General features: G+C 47.8%; 1 protein-coding gene across 1 annotated transcript; it reads right to left on the reverse strand.

Annotated features, from left to right (window-relative positions):
• Positions 1 to 7,972: 7,972 nt before the first annotated feature.
• On the reverse strand, positions 7,973 to 16,308 carry LOC123930073 (protein CD300H-like). Its single transcript, XM_045986281.1, has 6 exons — positions 15,872 to 16,308; positions 14,993 to 15,328; positions 10,228 to 10,585; positions 9,002 to 9,172; positions 8,166 to 8,248; positions 7,973 to 8,016 (listed from the first exon to the last, which is right to left on the reverse strand). The coding sequence occupies exons 1-6, from the start codon at positions 15,930 to 15,932 to the stop codon at positions 7,973 to 7,975; spliced, it is 1,053 nt and encodes a 350-aa protein (XP_045842237.1). The 5' UTR covers positions 15,933 to 16,308.
• Positions 16,309 to 17,034: the final 726 nt, after the last annotated feature.

Here is a 17,034-nt window from a genome sequence, read left to right on the forward strand (position 1 = left end):
CTGAGTGGGCTGCACCCTGAGTCTTGCGGGGCATCATATGGCATAACGGTCATCTACTCCACGGAGTAGCCTGGTCCGGGACTTATACGGACAGACCTTAGCTAAGACACTCCTAAGTTCCTGGGAGGGACGGGAGCAGGACAGCATCTGAAAGATCCCCCTCCCTTTTGTCTGCGACTCATTCACAATGGGAGAGAAACCCAGTAAACCCGCTATCTTAAGATTGCATGCTTAAGAATAAAAAGGAAAGACACTGGTATAAAAAAATCTGGTTTTCTCTCTGTTTAAAAGGGCAATGTTTTCTTAGGCTAATTGATCTGTTAAAAAAAAATGTAAATGGTTTTCTCTTTGCCTGCCTGGAGTTGTAAATGAGGTCTCTTTGACCCATAAGGCTTTTCCTTGATATGCTAAGTTACTCAGGGAGTACTGCTAAACCAGTGATAAACCTTGGGTTACATTTGGGTAAGTGCTGTAACTACTCTATAGAGGTTTTATACATTTCCTAAAGTTTTAATGTTTTGATAAGGGTCATCACTTGATATTTAACCATATCTATTCTGAGTTTTTGTCATTTGTAATTGTTTTAATTCTCTTGTAAGATGAATTCCGCCTTAAAGGAAATTCATATGAAGACTTTCAGGACAAATACAGGTCTTTGATATGTTAAAATCCTGGAACTGAAATGGGTAAGAATTTCCAGAAGTGAAAGCTGCCTCGGACTAAACCAGAATTAGTAACATGGGACTAGATGAACTGAAAGATTGTAATATTGTGTCTCTTGATTTTTTTTTAATATTTTATTTATTTGACAGAGAGAAATCATAACTAGGCAGAGAGGCAGGCAGAGAGAGAGGAGGAAGCAGGCTCCCTGCGGAGCAGAGAGCCCGATGTGGGGCTCGATCCCAGGACTCTGGGATCATGACCCCAGCCGAAGGCAGAGGCTTTAACCCACTGAGCCACCCAGGCGCCCCTGTCTCTTGATGTTTTGTCTTATTTTAAACATTACTGGTTCTGTAATGTTTGCTCTTCCAGACTAGGGAAACTTTTTCTTAAGTTACCTGTAACTTACAGAGATGTAAAAGTAAATCTCTGTTTACCTAAGCTAGACAACTTGAGGTAAACTTCAGGGAAGTTGCACAATAGCTCATTTAGATGATCTTGCTTTTGCCAGTCAGTCAGCCCCAGATATAAGGAGGAAACCTCAGGAAATTGAAGGATTTGAAGGGAAGAATCTGACTGAGTTAGTGGGAATAGCAGAAAAGGTGTTTAACAACAGGGATGCACAGGAGGAAGGAAAAGCCTAAGCACAGAGAAGGCAGGTGGGAAGACTTAGATTCAGATCAGTGTGCTTCCTGTAAGGAAAAAGGACATTGGGCCAGGGAGTGCCCCAAAAACAAGACGACAATGCTGGCCACCAGAGACTGAAGGGGCCGTTGTTTGGAGCCCCTCCCTGAACCTCGGGTAAATATTGAAGTGGAGAGGAAATCAATTGATTTTTTGGTGGACACGGGAGCCCAATTTTCATCATTACTAATCTCAAGGATGTATTTTTCTGCATATCTTTAGCAAGGGAATCTCAGCCCCTCTTTGCTTTTGAATGGTCCGACCCACAGGAAGGATTCCAAGGCCAGCTCTCCTGGACAAGACTTCCCCAAGGATTCAAGAATTCACCCACTATCTTCGACGAGGCCCTACACGAGGATTTGTGTCAGTACAGAACCTCCAATCCGGGAGTCACTCTGTTACAGTATGTTGATGAATTGCTGATAGCCGCTGAGGACTGAGTCATGCTTGCGGGGGATAAGAGCTCTCTTACAGACTCTGCAGGAAAAAGGGTATCAGGTGTCAGCAAGGAAAGCACAGCTTTGTCAGAGCCATGCCACTTATCTAGGCTTTGATCTCCATGAGGGAGTGTGTTCACTGTCTGAGTCCAGGAAACAGGTGATCACCCGATACCCCCGCCCCACCACGTCCCAACACTTGAGGGACTTTCTTGGGATGGTGGGCTACTGTAGGCTGTGGATACCTCGGTTTGCGGAGATTGCCCGACCTCTCTATGAACTGGCAAAAGGGGGGAGCTCACTATGGTAGAGTGGACAGCTGAAGCAGAAGGAGCGTTTCGGGAATTACAAACAGCCATACTGTGTGCCCCAGCATTGACCATCCCAGATGTTACCAAGCCCTTCCACTTGTATGTGGATGAAAAAGCAGGGGTGGCCAAAGGAGTTTTGACTCAGACTCTGGGGCCTTGGCAAAAGCCAGTAACCTGTCTTAGCAAGAAACTAGATCCAGTAGCGCCTGGGTACCCCCGTGCCTCTGCATAATTGCTGCTATGGCCCTCCTGGTCAAGGATGCAAGTAAATTGACTTTGGGTCAAAATCTCATATTGACCACCACCCACGCTATCGAGGGCCTTCTCCGGACTCCACCTGACCAATGGGTGACAAACGCCCAAGTGACAGGGTATCAGGCCCTCCACCTCAATGAACCAAGAGTGACCTTCCGGCCCCTGGCAGTGCTAAATCCAGCCACGCTGCTGCCAGAGAAGCTGGCTGACCACCCACATGATTGCAGGGAGGTCCTAACCCAAGTCACAGGCATAAGGCCAGATCTCAGAGACATTCCCCTTCCGGATGCAGAGGTGACTCTGTTCAGAGACAGGAGTAGCTACATGGTCCATGGAAAGAGGTATGCGGGGGCTGTGGTGGTTTCCCCTGAGCAGGAACTCTGGATGGCAACCCTGCCACATGGAACCTCAGCACAAAAAGTGGAGCTGATTGTACTCACCAAGGCACTGCAGATGGCCAAGGTAAAACCGCCAATATCTACTACAGACAGCAGGTACGCCTTTGCTACTCTCCGTATACATGGGGCTATTTATAAAGAAAGGGGCCTATTAACAGCAGAAGGAAAAGGAATTAAAAACAGAGAAGAAATATTGGCTCTCTTCCAGGCTATTTGGGACCCAAAAGAGGTGGCCATTATGCATTGCCCAGGACACCAAAAGGGGACTGATCTGATTTCAAAAGGAAACCAATTAGCAGATCAAGCCGCAAAGCAAGCAGCCCGAGAAACAGTGCAAGAACTGGTTACACTCCTGGCTCCAGCCCTACTGGAAAAACCGGACTATTCAGAGGAAGATTTAAAGTATTTACAAAAATAGGCTAAATTAGACCATGAAGGGGATTGGACTAAGACTAAAACAGGAAGGTTAATTCTTCCTCAGAGACTAGGTAAGAAGTTAGTAGACCAGATACATCAGGGTACTCATTTGGGGACACGCAAACTCAAGGAACTTATAGGCAAGCAGTTCCAGGTTTCTAAATTAGGGTGTATGCTTCAGGATATAGTTGATAGATGTGCTCAGTGCCAGGCAGTTAATGTGGGAGAAACTAGAATGGGAAGAGGGAAAAGAGAAAGAGGTAAGGAATCAGGAATTTATTAGGAAACAGATTTTACAGAGATGAAACCTGGAAAATATGGGCACAAGTATATGTTAGTTTTTGTAGATACCTTTTCAGGCTGGGTAGAGGCTTTTTCTGCCAAACATGAGATGGCAGGAGTGGTAGCCAAAAAGCTATTAGAAGAAATAATTCCTAGGTTTGGGCTGCCTCTCGCGATCAGGTCAGAGAATGGCCCTGCATTTGTGAGTTCTGTCTCACAGGCATTGGCCAAGGCTGTGGGCACTAACTGGAAACTACATTGTGCCTACTGGCCTCAGAGTTCTGGGCAAGTAGAGAGAATGAACCAGACTCTTAAAGAGAACTTGAAAAAGCTAATTCTGGAGACTGACAGTGGATGTGTAGATCTCTTTCCTTTTGCCCTCCTCAGGGCACAATGTATACCCTACTTAAACAAGGTGACCCCATTTGAAATAATGTTCTGGAGAATCCCCCGCTCTGCCCTCGGCTACAAGAGGTTGCTCTAGCAGAAATGACTGATCAGTCTGTACTCCAGTCACTGCAGGCTTTACAGTCTGTCTTAAAAAGAACCCACGCAGGGATCTGAACTGCCCACATTGAGACAGAGACGGAAGTGGAACCACATCCTTACCAACCCGGGGAATTGGTTTGGATATGTTGCCACCAAGTGGGAAACTTGGATCCTCACTGGAAGGGACTGTTTACTGTCATCCTGACCACCCCCACAGCAATAAAAGTAAAAGTCATCAGGGCCTGGATTCACGCACGTCACATCAAATGAGCCGAGGACGAGGACGTCCCCCAGAGATGGAAGCCGCAGCCAATAGACCCCACTGACCGTGAACTAAAGCTAAGACTCAAAAGACTATGAGTTTATTATTGCTCCCATTGTTACCTGCTTATGTAAAGTATAGGTGGGAAATTAGATGAACGGAATTAGGAAAAATGGAAAAGGTTATAAAAGCGGTGAATGGCTAACTCATCAGCCGACGGTGCACCAACGTTACTTTTTGGCCCCTGCATTACAAACATCCTAATGTCATTTGTACAAAAGAAAATTAGAGCAATAAAAACGTTAGACTTACATGCTCAATATAACATAGAACTGGCTGAAAAGTCAAGGATTTGACTAATCTCCAAAGAAAAGGGGGAAATGTAAGGGCCTACTTAATCAGAGGGAGCCATTTTGTTGTTTATGCAGTGAACTTAGATTGACCCTGCCTCTCCCAGAGGAACTTACTTGCAAAGCCCAGATATAAGAGCAGGTCAGGCCAGATAGAGACATCCAATTAGTGGGGCACGCATATATCTACTAGGGTGAATTGTAATGCAATTGGCCAGCTGTGTGTGACCTAACATGACTGTGCAGTTTTCTCTGTGTATTGCAATCTCATTGGCCACCTGTGTATAGCCCGGCTAAACTACCTCTATAAAAGTAAGTCTGTGAGGCTGGGAGGGTTGCCTCGCTGCAAGAGACAGCCCTGACAGGTCAGTTTGATGCTCGATGCTTGGCACGAAATAAAGCTTTGCTTGACTTTTGCTTTGTATCAGTCTCGCTTCCTTTAATCACGGACCCATTATTGGGGGACCCAACATTGGGGACCTAACAGGGAGGTGGGTCTGTCCTAACTCACAGTGGCTTTTTCTTATGACATGATGGGTTGTGGGTGAGTTTATGCTGGAATTGGTAGGGAGCCAGGCCACTAGTCATTAGGAAAATGCAAATTAAACCCACAAGGAGATAACACCTCACACCTGTTAGAATGGCCAAACTCAAAAAGACAAGAGATAAACAGTGCTGAAAATGGATGTGGAGAAAAAGGAACCCTACTGTGGTGGTTGGTGGAAATGTAAATTGGTGCAGCCACTACAAAAAACAGTGCAGATGATCCTCCAAAAATCGAAAATAGGAGCACCCGGATGGCTGAGTCGGTTAAGTAATTGCCTTCAACTCGGGTCATGGTCATGGGGTCCTGAATTGACTCCCACATTGGGATTCTTGCTCAGCCAAGTGTCTGCTTCTCCCTCTACCCACGCTGGCCCATGCTTGCTCACTCTCTCTCTCTCTTTCAAAAAAAAAAAAAAGTAAAGTCTTTTTAAAAAAGCAATACAAGTTTTAAAAAATTAAAAATATAAATACAATATGATCCCACAATTCCACTTTTAGGAATATACCTAAACAAAATAAAAATAGCTCCAGGACCTGGAGATTATGACCTGAGCCGAAGGCAGATGCCCAACCACCTGAGCCATCCTGGTGCCCCTGTGCAGAAGCTTTTTGGTTTCATGTAGTCCCACCCATTTCTTTTTTTATTTTGTTGCTTGTGCTCTGTCTATCCAAAACATCATTACCAAGACCCACTTCAAGGAACTTTGTTCCTATGTTTTCTTTTTCTTTTTTTATTATGTTATGATAGTCACCATAGAGTATGTCATTAGTTTTTGATGTAGTGTTCCAAGATTCATTGTTTACGTATTGTTACGTATTGTTTACGTATAACACCCAGTGCTCCATGCAATACATGCCCTCCTTAATACCCATCACTGGGCCAGCCCATCCCCCTACCCCCTCCCCTTCTAAAACCCTCAGTTTGTTTCTTGGAGTCCACAGTCTTTCATGGTTTGTCTCCCCCTCTGATTTCCTCCCCTTCCTTTTTCCTTTCCTTCTCCTAATGTCCTCCATGCTCTTCCTCGTTTTCCACAAGTAAGTGAAACCATATGATAATTCTTCTAGGAGTTTCATGGTTTCAGGTTTTACATTTAAGTCTTTAATTCTTTGAGTGGTGTAAAAAAAGGAGTCCTGTTCATTCTTTTATGTGGGAATATCCAGTTATCTCTGTACAATTTGCTAAAGAGACTGCCTTTTCTCCATTGCATATTCTTGGTTCCCTTGTCAGATATTAGATGACCATATAGGTTTGGGTTTATTTTTGTTCTATTCCATTGGTCTATTTGTCTGTTTTTATGTCAGTATCATACTGTCTTGATGACTATCACTTTATAGTATGGTTTCATAGATAATCATATATTGAGTCATACATATATATATGTATATACATATATATATGTATATATATATGTATGACTCAATATATGACTATTGCTATATAATACAGCTTAAAATCAGAAAGTGTGATGCCTCCTGCTTTGTTCTTCTTTCTCACAGTTGTTTTGGTTCTTTGGGGTCTCTTACAACTCTACAAAAATTTTAAGGGTTTTTTTTTTTTTTGTTTTACCACTATAAAAAATGCCATTGGAATCTTGATAGGGATTACTTGATAGGGATAGATGGCTGGTTCTTGGTAAAGTAAGTGATTTTCTATTAGATCCTGGACATTTTGGATATTATATTATGAGTCTCTTAGTCCTATTAGTCTCTCTTTTTCTTTTTCTTTTTATCTTTCTTCTACTGTTTTCAAAAAAAAGGTATAATGTGGAGGGACTTTATATGGCTATCATGGTTAGGACAATATAGTAACAAACACAGATAGGTAAGGAGCTTGATTAAATAGGATAAAGCACCCATAAACAGACCTGTTTTTAAATGGACATTTGATATAACTTGTGTAAACGATGAAAGAAGGAGAACAATAAATACGTTGGAGTGTATGATTATTCATGCGGGATAAAAGGAAAGTGGCTCCAACCTCACAACATGTAAGGGAAAAAAAATTCAATCCCAGATGGATCCAGGACTTAAATGTGAACCACAAAATTTTAAAGTATTTAGAAAAAACATAGGAAGATATTTTTATAACTTTGGGATAAGAAAGGTTTCTTGAGTATGGTACAAAAAGTACAAACCATAATACTCTGAATTAAAATACACTAAAGTTGTGGTGTATTTGTGAAAAGACTCCAGAATGAAAAGACAAACCCCAAATTCTGTGAGCACATATTTGAAAGGCACCAATGATAAAACTTGACCAGTGAGAGTGTGAGTCCTATAATTCAGGAAGGAAAAAGAGAAACCCGAGAAAGATGGGCCAAATCTGAACAGAAGAAGGAACGCAACATAAGTGAAAAGGTGCTCAGGACAACAAGTGGAATGCTGCAGCCACACCGCCCACACTGGCTGCTGAGGGGATGCACCAACCATGGGGGAAGGATGTACCACCTGATCCCTCTCTCTCTCCTTCTGCTGTAAGGGAACTCTGCACACCCTGAGCCTGTGTGCATATTGTCTGTTCTCACCGACGTCAAACCCTGCACTGGCGTCTTCCTGCACACACTTAGCTACTTTTTACCATGGGCGGCACAGCCTGGCCACCCTGTATACGGTGAAACAAAGAACTATTTCAAACTGGCAAAACTTAACAATTAAAATGTCTCATAGTCTAGGAAGTCACACAGAGAGGCAGGCAATAGAAGCCCTCAGTCATAGCTGATGGGAGCTAAGTGGGGCCATGAATCTCGGGTTTGGAAAATCACTTGGCATTATCAGTTGTGGTTGAGTGTGCACAAACCCTAAACCCCAGCAATTCCATCCCTAAGTATGCACCCTAGTGAAATCATGTCACATATAGACTAGGTGACCTGTACAAGAAAGTTCATGGCAGCACTGGCTGTGGGATAGCCCCAATGGGCAGCAACCCTAAGCCACCAACAGAAAAATGGGTAAATCAGATGTGGTGAATCTTCTCTTCTCTCCGCCGAAGGGCTGTGTGTCTGGGCAGCATATCCAAAGGCACGAAGGGCTGAAGCTTCCCTTGGTCGGGGTCCCCACAAGGAGAGAGGACACACCGAGGCCATCAGTGAGCATGGTCAGGAGCAGGGACACCTTCAGGATGACCAGGAGCAGGAAGTGGACCCTGCTAAACAGGGACCTTGGAGGGACACAGGGACAGACACTGAGCTGCCACCTCAAGAGGAAGGCCCGGGTCCCTCCTTTCTGCCCCCAGATGTGTCTGATCCAAGACCCTGGACACCTAATAACCACATTTGGGCCAGACTTGGATATCTGGATATATACTCACCCCAACACCTCAACTCAGCAGTTGACGTTGGACATTAGATGGCCCGATACTGAGAAGAGAGAGAACGTTTGCCTGGGCAGGACCTGGCTCCACAAACAGCTGCTTTATCCTAAGCCCTGCCCCTCCTTCTGCCATCCACGCTCCCAGGAACCCAGCTCAGGCTGGGACTGTTTTTGGTGATTTCTCATAGGTCAATGTCTATATAGGGCTGTCGCTACATAGGTTCTTGGTGAATATTTGGTGAGTGGATGAAGGAAGGAAGGAATGTTGAGTTGGGAGGCTGCCCTGGGGGTTCTCAGGGGAGCAAGGTCATTGATAAGCAGGCCCTCACCTTGGGCTCCTCTGGCCAACCAGGCTGAGCTTGACACTCTCTGCTGGCATTTAGGGGTCCTATGGAATGCTTTCCCCCTTCTCCCAGCCAAGCACTATGCACATCTATGTCATACACACAACTATGTGTGTGTGTGTGTGTGTGACATACTTTATTGCATTTTCTCAAACTTTACTTAAATTTACCAGTTTTGGGGAGCAAGGTGAGAAGAGATAGAAGGTTTGGGGCCAGAAGTTCTTCCTCTTCTAGTGTGAGTGGCAGTGTCTCTGGACAGGATGTTGACGGACAAGGAGGGCTCCAGGTTGTCTTCCTCAGGCCGACTCTGTGTCCCACAAATTGCCCACTGAGGTCTGTTGACCCAGAGCACAGCACTGAGCATCATCAGAAACAGGGGCACCTTCAGGAATATGAGAAGCAGGAAGTGGATGCTGACAACCTGGGACCTACAGGAAGACACAGTGACTGGCAGGAGTTTCCTCCTGAACAGGAGGCCCAGGCTCTGCCTTTCGCCCCTGCCTTTGAGCTCAGGTCCTGTGGCCCCAAAAGTCAATATCGGCATCAAATCTGGTTGGTACCAGCGCCAGACGGCCCCTGCTGAGGGCCCCAGACTCCTGTCCTTCAGCTCAAGACCTGACCTTGAGCATCAGGACAAAGCAGACACATGAGGATGTGGTGGTGAGGAATGGAGAGAACGGGAGAAGAGGGCACCCAGGAGGCTCTGGCTCCCAGAAACTCTCTGAGAGTTCACAAAGCAGAGAGAACTCAAGGAAGGAGCTGCACAGAGCTTCTGGGGCCATCATCTCCCGCTAGCCAGACCCAGGCCTGGCCAGAGTGTGGCATAGCCCCATTCAACACCATCCCAACCTGCTCAGCAATGGACGTATCATAAACCAGGACCAGAGAATCATCACCTTCCCCATTAAGCATTACGGCGTCCCTCATCTCACTGGAAATGAGAGTGTTTGAAAGTCGGCACGGGCGCTGGACCTCAGGTCCCACCCCCAGACAATGCCTCCCCCTGCCTTGTCCACCCTGCCAGAAGACCGCAGGGCTCAATTCAGGAAGTTTGTTAATGGGACACCCAACCCTGGAGGACAGGAGGGTATACAAGCTGCCTGGATTCTAATAGAGATGCATAGCCCAGAACTCCCCTTGTGGACACCACCCTCAGAGTCCCCAAGGCCCAAGGCTCTTGTCAGGAGACTGGGCTCATGCCAGGGACCTTGGATGTCACAGTCCCACCGTCCTTCATTCTCATGGGCTTGCACACATACTCTCTCATGCACACAAGCACACACATATTCTTTCACACACGTGCACACTCCCGCCACTCACATTTCTCTCACACTCCCACCCACACAACTCACTTGGTCCCCGGTCTCTGAGGCACAAACACCAGGCCTGGCTCTGCACTCCTGAGTTTCGAGTCCCTCAGATGCTCTGCCGGGATTAGCTCAGATCCCTTCCTCTGTGGCAGCAGAGAAAAGCAGGGTCTTACCTGGAGGAAACCAACACTTGAACCTGGAAGAAGAGGTCAGGCAGGAAACCATGGAGTCCTTTGTCTTGCAGTATTGTTGCGATCCCACACCTGTATTTTCCTGCATCATCTGCAGTGAGGTTCTCCAAGGTCACTGTGAAGGTGAGGTCTTCAGCATGGTCCACGATGGACACGCGGCCACTCCTCATCTTTTCCTCAGATCTTCCGGTGGCCACAGTCTGATTCCAAGGTGGCAAGCATGGTTGTCGGCACCAGTATTTGGTAAATGTCTTGTACTTCTCCTCGTACTGGCACCGCACGTTCAGGGATCCCCCCACGGTGCCCGTCACAGTGCTGGGGCCACTCAGAGACAAAGAGCCTGAAAGACACCATCAGTATTTTCTTCACCTGAAGACCTGGGCTGGAGGAGCATTGTGGGTTTGGGTCCCCTGGAAGCCCCGACGTCACCCTGAGGTTGGAGGAGGGAAGGGTTAGGAACCAAGGAGGCATGGGCTGTTAGCCTGAGGTCCTCCAGACACAGGTTTGTGGCTGGGGGAGTGGGGGCATCAACACTCAACCTTCTCTGTGCAATTGCTGCCAACGGGGGCTCAGGCTATAGGGGTGCCTGGTGGGGGTGAGTGGACCCTTCAGAGCAAGCTTCCCACTTTGCCTCCTCTTTCAGTTGCTTAAGTCCCAGCCTTGAAGATGTGGGGCTGCTTCCTCGGGGCTGGATGAGAAAACCTTATACACCCAGACATGACCCTGAGCCAGCACAGTGTCCCCCTCGCCCACACTCCACTCCTCTACCCCCACAGCAAGATTCCTCCCCACCAGGGCCTGGAAAAGAAACTCCTGACTCCCAAGTGCACTGTAGGACATTCGACAAAACCCTTGGCCCCTCCGCACTAAAGACCAGTAACACCCTTCCCCCAGTGGCAAGAGCCAAAATTGTCAACTGGCATTGCCTAATGTCCCCTGGGAGTGAGTCATCCCTGCTGAAAGCCACTGCTTTAGAAGAGGGTTCATCCAAGAGAACCTGGGGTAGAAATTCCCAGGGAAGGGGACGGACTGGTGGGCTCCTGTCCTTGGCATGTCCTAGTGAGCATGCTGTATTTTGCAGCTGTTCTTTCTGGCATCTCTTCCCCACCAGCCCAGTCCCAAAGGGTCATGAGTCATGGTGCTCTCTGCCCTGTGTCTCAGCTGCCTCTCAGGGGCTGTTTGCTCTTCTATTGCCCAAGGTTCTTTCTAAGATCCCAAGGGACCATGTTTTCTTTCTAACCATCAAGCCCGCAATATTTCCTACAACTTGTAAAGATGCTGCCTTTATAATCTTAAAATATTATTATAAAGTTAAAGAGACCTCGGGTTCTGTGCCTGTGAATGTAAGGGCAAATAATTGGCTAGACAGAGAGGTTTATCTCCTTGAGAAGCAGGAGTCTGGCTTAGCTTGAGGTTTCTTCTGGCCCCCCTGCTGGGCTGTGGTGACTTGTCCACAGCACCTCTGTTCCTGGAAGGCCACAGTCTAGAACCCGGGCTCCTGTGTTTTCCCTTTGTCTGCCATCAGTCTTCCTACTGGGCAACCAACTCCTGTGCATTTTCAGACTCAGGCTTACAGACCAATTGAATCATAACTCTCCTTAATTACAGAAAGTCTCCTCGATATCATTGAGATAAAAAGTAGGACAAGAGAAGCTTGCGTTGCTGGAGACTACCTTCAAGAATGAGACTTCTTCCCTGAACTCTTCACAGTCCCGATGCCAGAACGATAAACCAAAAGGATCCTATTCAACATGGACAGGACTGGAGGAGATTATGCTGAATGAAATAAGTCAAGCAGAGAGAGTCAATTATCACATAGTTTCACTTACTTGTGGAGCATAAGGAATAACATGGAGGACATTATGAGAAGGAAAGGGAATTGGGGGAAATTGGAGGGGGAGATGAACCATGAGAGACTGTGGCCTCAGAGAAACAAACTGAGGGTTTTGGAGGGGAGGGTGGTGGGGAGATGGGTGGGCCTGGTGATGGGTATTACGGAGGGCACGTATTGCAAGGAGCACTGGGTGTGGCGCCTAAACAATGAATCTTGGAACAGTGAAAGAATAAAATTAAAAACAAACAAACAAACAAAACAGAAAGAACCCCAGAGGATCCTATTCCATATGACCTAGTTGAGAGTTTAATTTTTTTTTTATCTTGCTGATCCTATCCCTAAAGGGCAGTGGGACTGTGTCTTTTCATGCCCAAGAAGCCCAGTGTCACTCCCCAGGACACACCTGTTGGCTGTAGGCCAACTCAGATTTATCTTTGTAAATGTAACAGATTCCTTCTTAGATACTCAAATTTATAATAAATTTATATCGCCTATCCCAATCACCAAAACGTGGTGGTTTAAATTTATTTTTAATTTAATCACCTCCCTAAAGTATTATTATTATTGTTGTTGTTGTTGTTATTATTATTAATTTGAGAGACAGAGAAGAGAGCATGAGCAGAGAGAGGGGCAGAGGGAGAATGAGAGGGAGAAGCAGAATCCCCACTGAGCAGGGAGCCTGATGTGGGGCTCTATGCCAGGACCCCAGGATCCTCACCTGAGCTGAAGGCAGACATTCAACTGACTGAGCCACCCAGGGGACCCCCTAGAGCATTATTATTTAAAAGTCAGTCAAGGGGCACCTGGGTGGCTCAGTGGTTTAAGCCGCTGCCTTCGGCTCAGGTCATGATCTCAGGGTCCTGGGATTGAGTCCCGCATCGGACTCTCTGCTCGGCAGGGAGCCTGCTTCCCTCTCACTCTCTCTGCCTGCCTCTCTGCCTACTTGTGATCTCTCTCTGTCAAATAAATAAATAAAATCTTTAAAAAAATAAAAATAAAAAAAATAAAAGTCAGTCAAAGTTCAAAATTCTATGATGTGTTTGTCTGTCCAGTCAGCTTTATTATGCCGAGTTTCTTTACGTTCTGAGTTTTAGCATCCTGTTTTTGGAGTGATATTTTTAAGGGTTTTGGTGCACCTTGATTAATACAGCTAGAGGTAGAGAAAATCGGATTAAGGTAATAAAGATTCTTTCCTGCTTGGGTTCTGAAGGTGGGCTCTGACGTCAGATTACTTTGTATTCTAATTCCTACATGTGTTTGCATAGGGTCAGAGCAAACTGGTGGGTTGTCTTCCTTTTTTCTCCCATTTATGATAAAATATTTTCCTTCCAGTGTTTAAACACAAGAAAGAGAGAAACTATGCTTATGGGAACCCTCAGAACCCACCACTGTTGATGGGAACTCTCAGAGTAGGACTGCCCACAAGTGCCCAACATTTTCACCTTCCAACAACTCCTAGTGCAGGGCCCCGAGCCGTTCACAAGGAGGCTTACGCATTAAGTGACCATTGTATTACTAAAAAAAAAAAAAAAAGGTGATAACTTGGGAAAGAAGTATTATAAGAAGAGGGAGGACCTGGGAAATGAAAGCATTTTTTTTTTAACCTTGGTGCCTTTTATGAACCGATCTAGAGTAAATAATTTGCAAATATATGGCAAACCCATGAAGAAAACAAGGAGAACATGAATGTAAGATTCATAGTTGGTTTCCTCAGAGGGCAACTTGAAAAAATATTAATGATGTTTATTACTTAAGCTGTGAGGTGGGCACCCAAGGGTTGAAGAGTATTTGGGCTGTAAGGAGTGTGCATTTATTGGGAACATTCTTTGTGTCTATGATACTTTGCAGGAAATTTTTACAGAGTATTACAGAGTTTACAGAGTATTCTGAATGAAATAAGAATGGTGGCTGGATGTGTTGGTCAGAAGGCCATTCCCATTCATCAGATGGGCTTGTTCCTGGGTGGATCATGAATGGGCAATTGGTGTTATGGGTTTTAACTATTGGGCTGATGCCACCTCCCCACCCCAGATCCCCTCAGGCCTGTTCCCTCAGAGGACAGCACTGAGCATGCTCAGGACCAGGGGCACCTCCAGGAAGACCAGGAGCCAGAAGTAGATGCTGCTGAGCAGGGACCTGTGGGGGACAGTGACAGGCAGTGCGCCACGGCCTCAGGGAGATGCCCTGGTACCCTCCACTTTCCTTCTGTCCCTGTGCCCATGTCAGATGGGCTGTGTTCCTGGGCAGGTTGTCAATGGGCAATTAGTGTTACTGATTTTCATTATTGGGCCCCTATCGAGGCTGCTGCAGACCCCCAGGATCACAGCTGTGAGGCTGGTGCTCAGGAACCATCCAGGACACAGTGATGTCCTGTTAGAGCCCCGGGGTCCTGGGAAGCCAGTAAGGGGGAGGAGCCAGTGCCCTAAGGTCCCGTTCCCTATTCAGAGGACAGAGAGAGGTCCAGGAAGAGGCTCAGGACACCTTCAGCATGGACAGGACCCTTGTCAGGACAGGAAGGCAGATAGTCGTTCCCAGACTCAGGGCCATTCCCACTGCCCACGCTGGGAGAGCTTTAGGTGTGAGAGTGTGTCATAGCGGGGCACGCGGAGGCGCCTAGGTCAGCTAGAAGTGTGCATGTGCTTGTGTGAGTGTGCAGACAACACAATGCCTGCACACACACTTACACACACATGAACATATACACAGACACCCATACAGACATATACACAGATACAACACACACACACACACACACACATACACACACACATCTGCCGTGCCCTGTATCACCCACCCCATCCTCACCCCGCTCTTCTATCCCATGTCCCACCACTTTCCTGACAGGGTCGGGGTGACCAGCCCCAGTCTCAGGTAGCTGGTGCTGGTGTCGGGGGAGGGGTGTGCACAGCTCACCTGGGATCACAGACACCACAACTCGGAACGTGAGGTCGAGCAAATATTCTGGGAGCCATGATGTATCGATCCCACACCGGTATGTTCCTGCATCACCTTCTGTGAGGTTCTCCAAGGTCACTGTGAAGGTGAGGTTTGCAGGACGGTCCCTGATGGACACTCGGCCACTCCTCACTTCTTTGTCTGCCTCTTGGGTCTTCACAATATCCCCCAAACATGGGGTCTTGCACCAGTACTTGACATTCTCTTTGAATTTCTCCTCGTACTGACACTGCACACTCAGGGATCCCCCCACGGGGCCCGTCACGGACGTGGGGCCACGCAGAGACCAACAACCTGGAAAACACAGCCATGTGTGATCCCCCACCGGAGGGCCCGGGTCAAGGGGATCTGGGGTCATGGTGATTCTGGTGTCCATGAAGGGCCCTTGGGGTCTGGAGGAGACCTTGGCAGGACTGGCTTTTCCCGAAACCAGAGGGAAGGGATGTAGCTCCCTCCTCCCAGAGTGGCACAAGGAGAGTGTGTTCCTGGGGTGTGTGTGTGTGTGTGTGTGTGTGTGTGTACGCACGCATGCACGCACGCATGTGTGTGATGCACTAAGACCTTGTTTCTGACTGTGACACTACAGTAATGGTGGTCACAGGAGCCCCTCCACTCAGGACTGCTCTGTCCACTATAATGGACATGACTCACCTGCTTTATGCACTGAATCCTCCTGGTCACTGCTGAGGCAGTGCCGGCCGATCCGAGAATCCTCTGCTCTCCGTCCTCCCTCTCATGTCCTCCCTCCCTCCCCTTTGGTCGCCCTGTACCCCCATCCCCCTGCCTCCCACCCTCCCACTCAGGGCAGACTTCCCTGCCCAGCTCAGCCCCGCTCACCTGGGACCTGCAGAAGGAGCAGCACTGCAGGCAACCATGGCCTCCCGTCCCCTGGGGTCATGTCTGCAGCACAGATGTCACCCACAGCAATGCCAGGCTAGTGAGAGGGGATAATTTCAAGCCTCCTCACGGAGGGTCCAGTCTCCAGGGCCCACTTCTGCTTTCTGAGGCCTCTTTGCTTCCTCATCCTGCCTCTGTTTGTTCTCACAATCTTCTTCCAGGCCGACTCAAGGAGGTTGGGGTGCAGGAAGCTCAGGGACAGCAGCAGCAAGGGCGGAGGCAGAGTCCTGGACCTGGTGCCTGAATCCATTCAATCCAGATGACAGGACAGCTACTGGTCCAGGTCTAGATTGGGATTGCCGTCCCCTTGGGCAGCCAACATCTGCTCCTCTCACTGACCACACTCGCCCCACACAATGGAGCAACACTGTGAGCACTTCTTCCTCAGTGGGACTTCCTCAACCCTGTGACATGTCACTTCCCTCGTGGTCAGAATGGACTATGTCCGGGGTGGAGCCCCCAGCAGCCCATCCTCTCAGGCATCGGTGGTGACCACAGTGGTGTTAGGGCCTCCCGGCCTACAGCTCCAAGCACCCACAGTCCCCATGGGACCCCTGCTCTCCTCTGGCCACACAAGTTGGAACTGTGACCTCAGACATTTCACAAGTTCCATTTGGCTCTGGGTTCCTGACCAGGATATTAATCCCCCAGGCTTGCTTCCCTCCAGTGTGTTTCCCTGTTCTAAAGACATGGACCTGGAACAGCCATCACCAACCCCATGTGCACCTCACTTTGACTCTTTCTTCTTTGGAATGTCTGTTCTACTGTGACTCGCAGGGCAGAGGACCGCCAATGGACAAGAGGGTCCAGAGATTGAAGGAGCTGATGGGACATTAGGGACATGTGAAACTGAGACTGGGCTTCTCCTCTCCATCCAGTGGCAAGAGGAGCCATTGTGTGACAAGAGGGTGGTCTGCCAAAGCACTGGCTGTTGGTGTCCCTTTTGGGTTGCATGGTGACCAGGAGCCTCTTCAAGGTGCAGAGATGAGGGATGGTCCTTGACAAGTGGTGGGGAGGTGGGTCTGTCCTAACTCAAACTGAGTGAATGACTAAACACTGCATTGGCTGCAGACACGGCCCTAGGCATCTGTGGTCCAACAAGA

The sequence above is a fragment of the Meles meles genome, chromosome 18 (assembly GCF_922984935.1).
Source record: "Meles meles chromosome 18, mMelMel3.1 paternal haplotype, whole genome shotgun sequence".
Taxonomy (NCBI): domain Eukaryota; kingdom Metazoa; phylum Chordata; class Mammalia; order Carnivora; family Mustelidae; genus Meles; species Meles meles.

What these genes read in the sequence shown, in the direction of transcription:
- LOC123930073 (XM_045986281.1), bottom strand. Translation starts at nt 15,932, where the DNA reads ATGACCCCAGGGGACGGGAGGCCATGGTTGCCTGCAGTGCTGCTCCTT. An exon ending in CAAGTGTTGGTTTCCTCCAG is followed by an intron (nt 9,173 to 10,227) that starts GTAAGACCCTGC and finishes GTCTTCCTGTAG; the next exon opens with GTCCCAGGTTGTCAGCATCC. An exon ending in CATGCTCACTGATGGCCTCG is followed by an intron (nt 8,017 to 8,165) that starts GTGTGTCCTCTC and finishes TTGGTGGCTTAG; the next exon opens with GGTTGCTGCCCATTGGGGCT.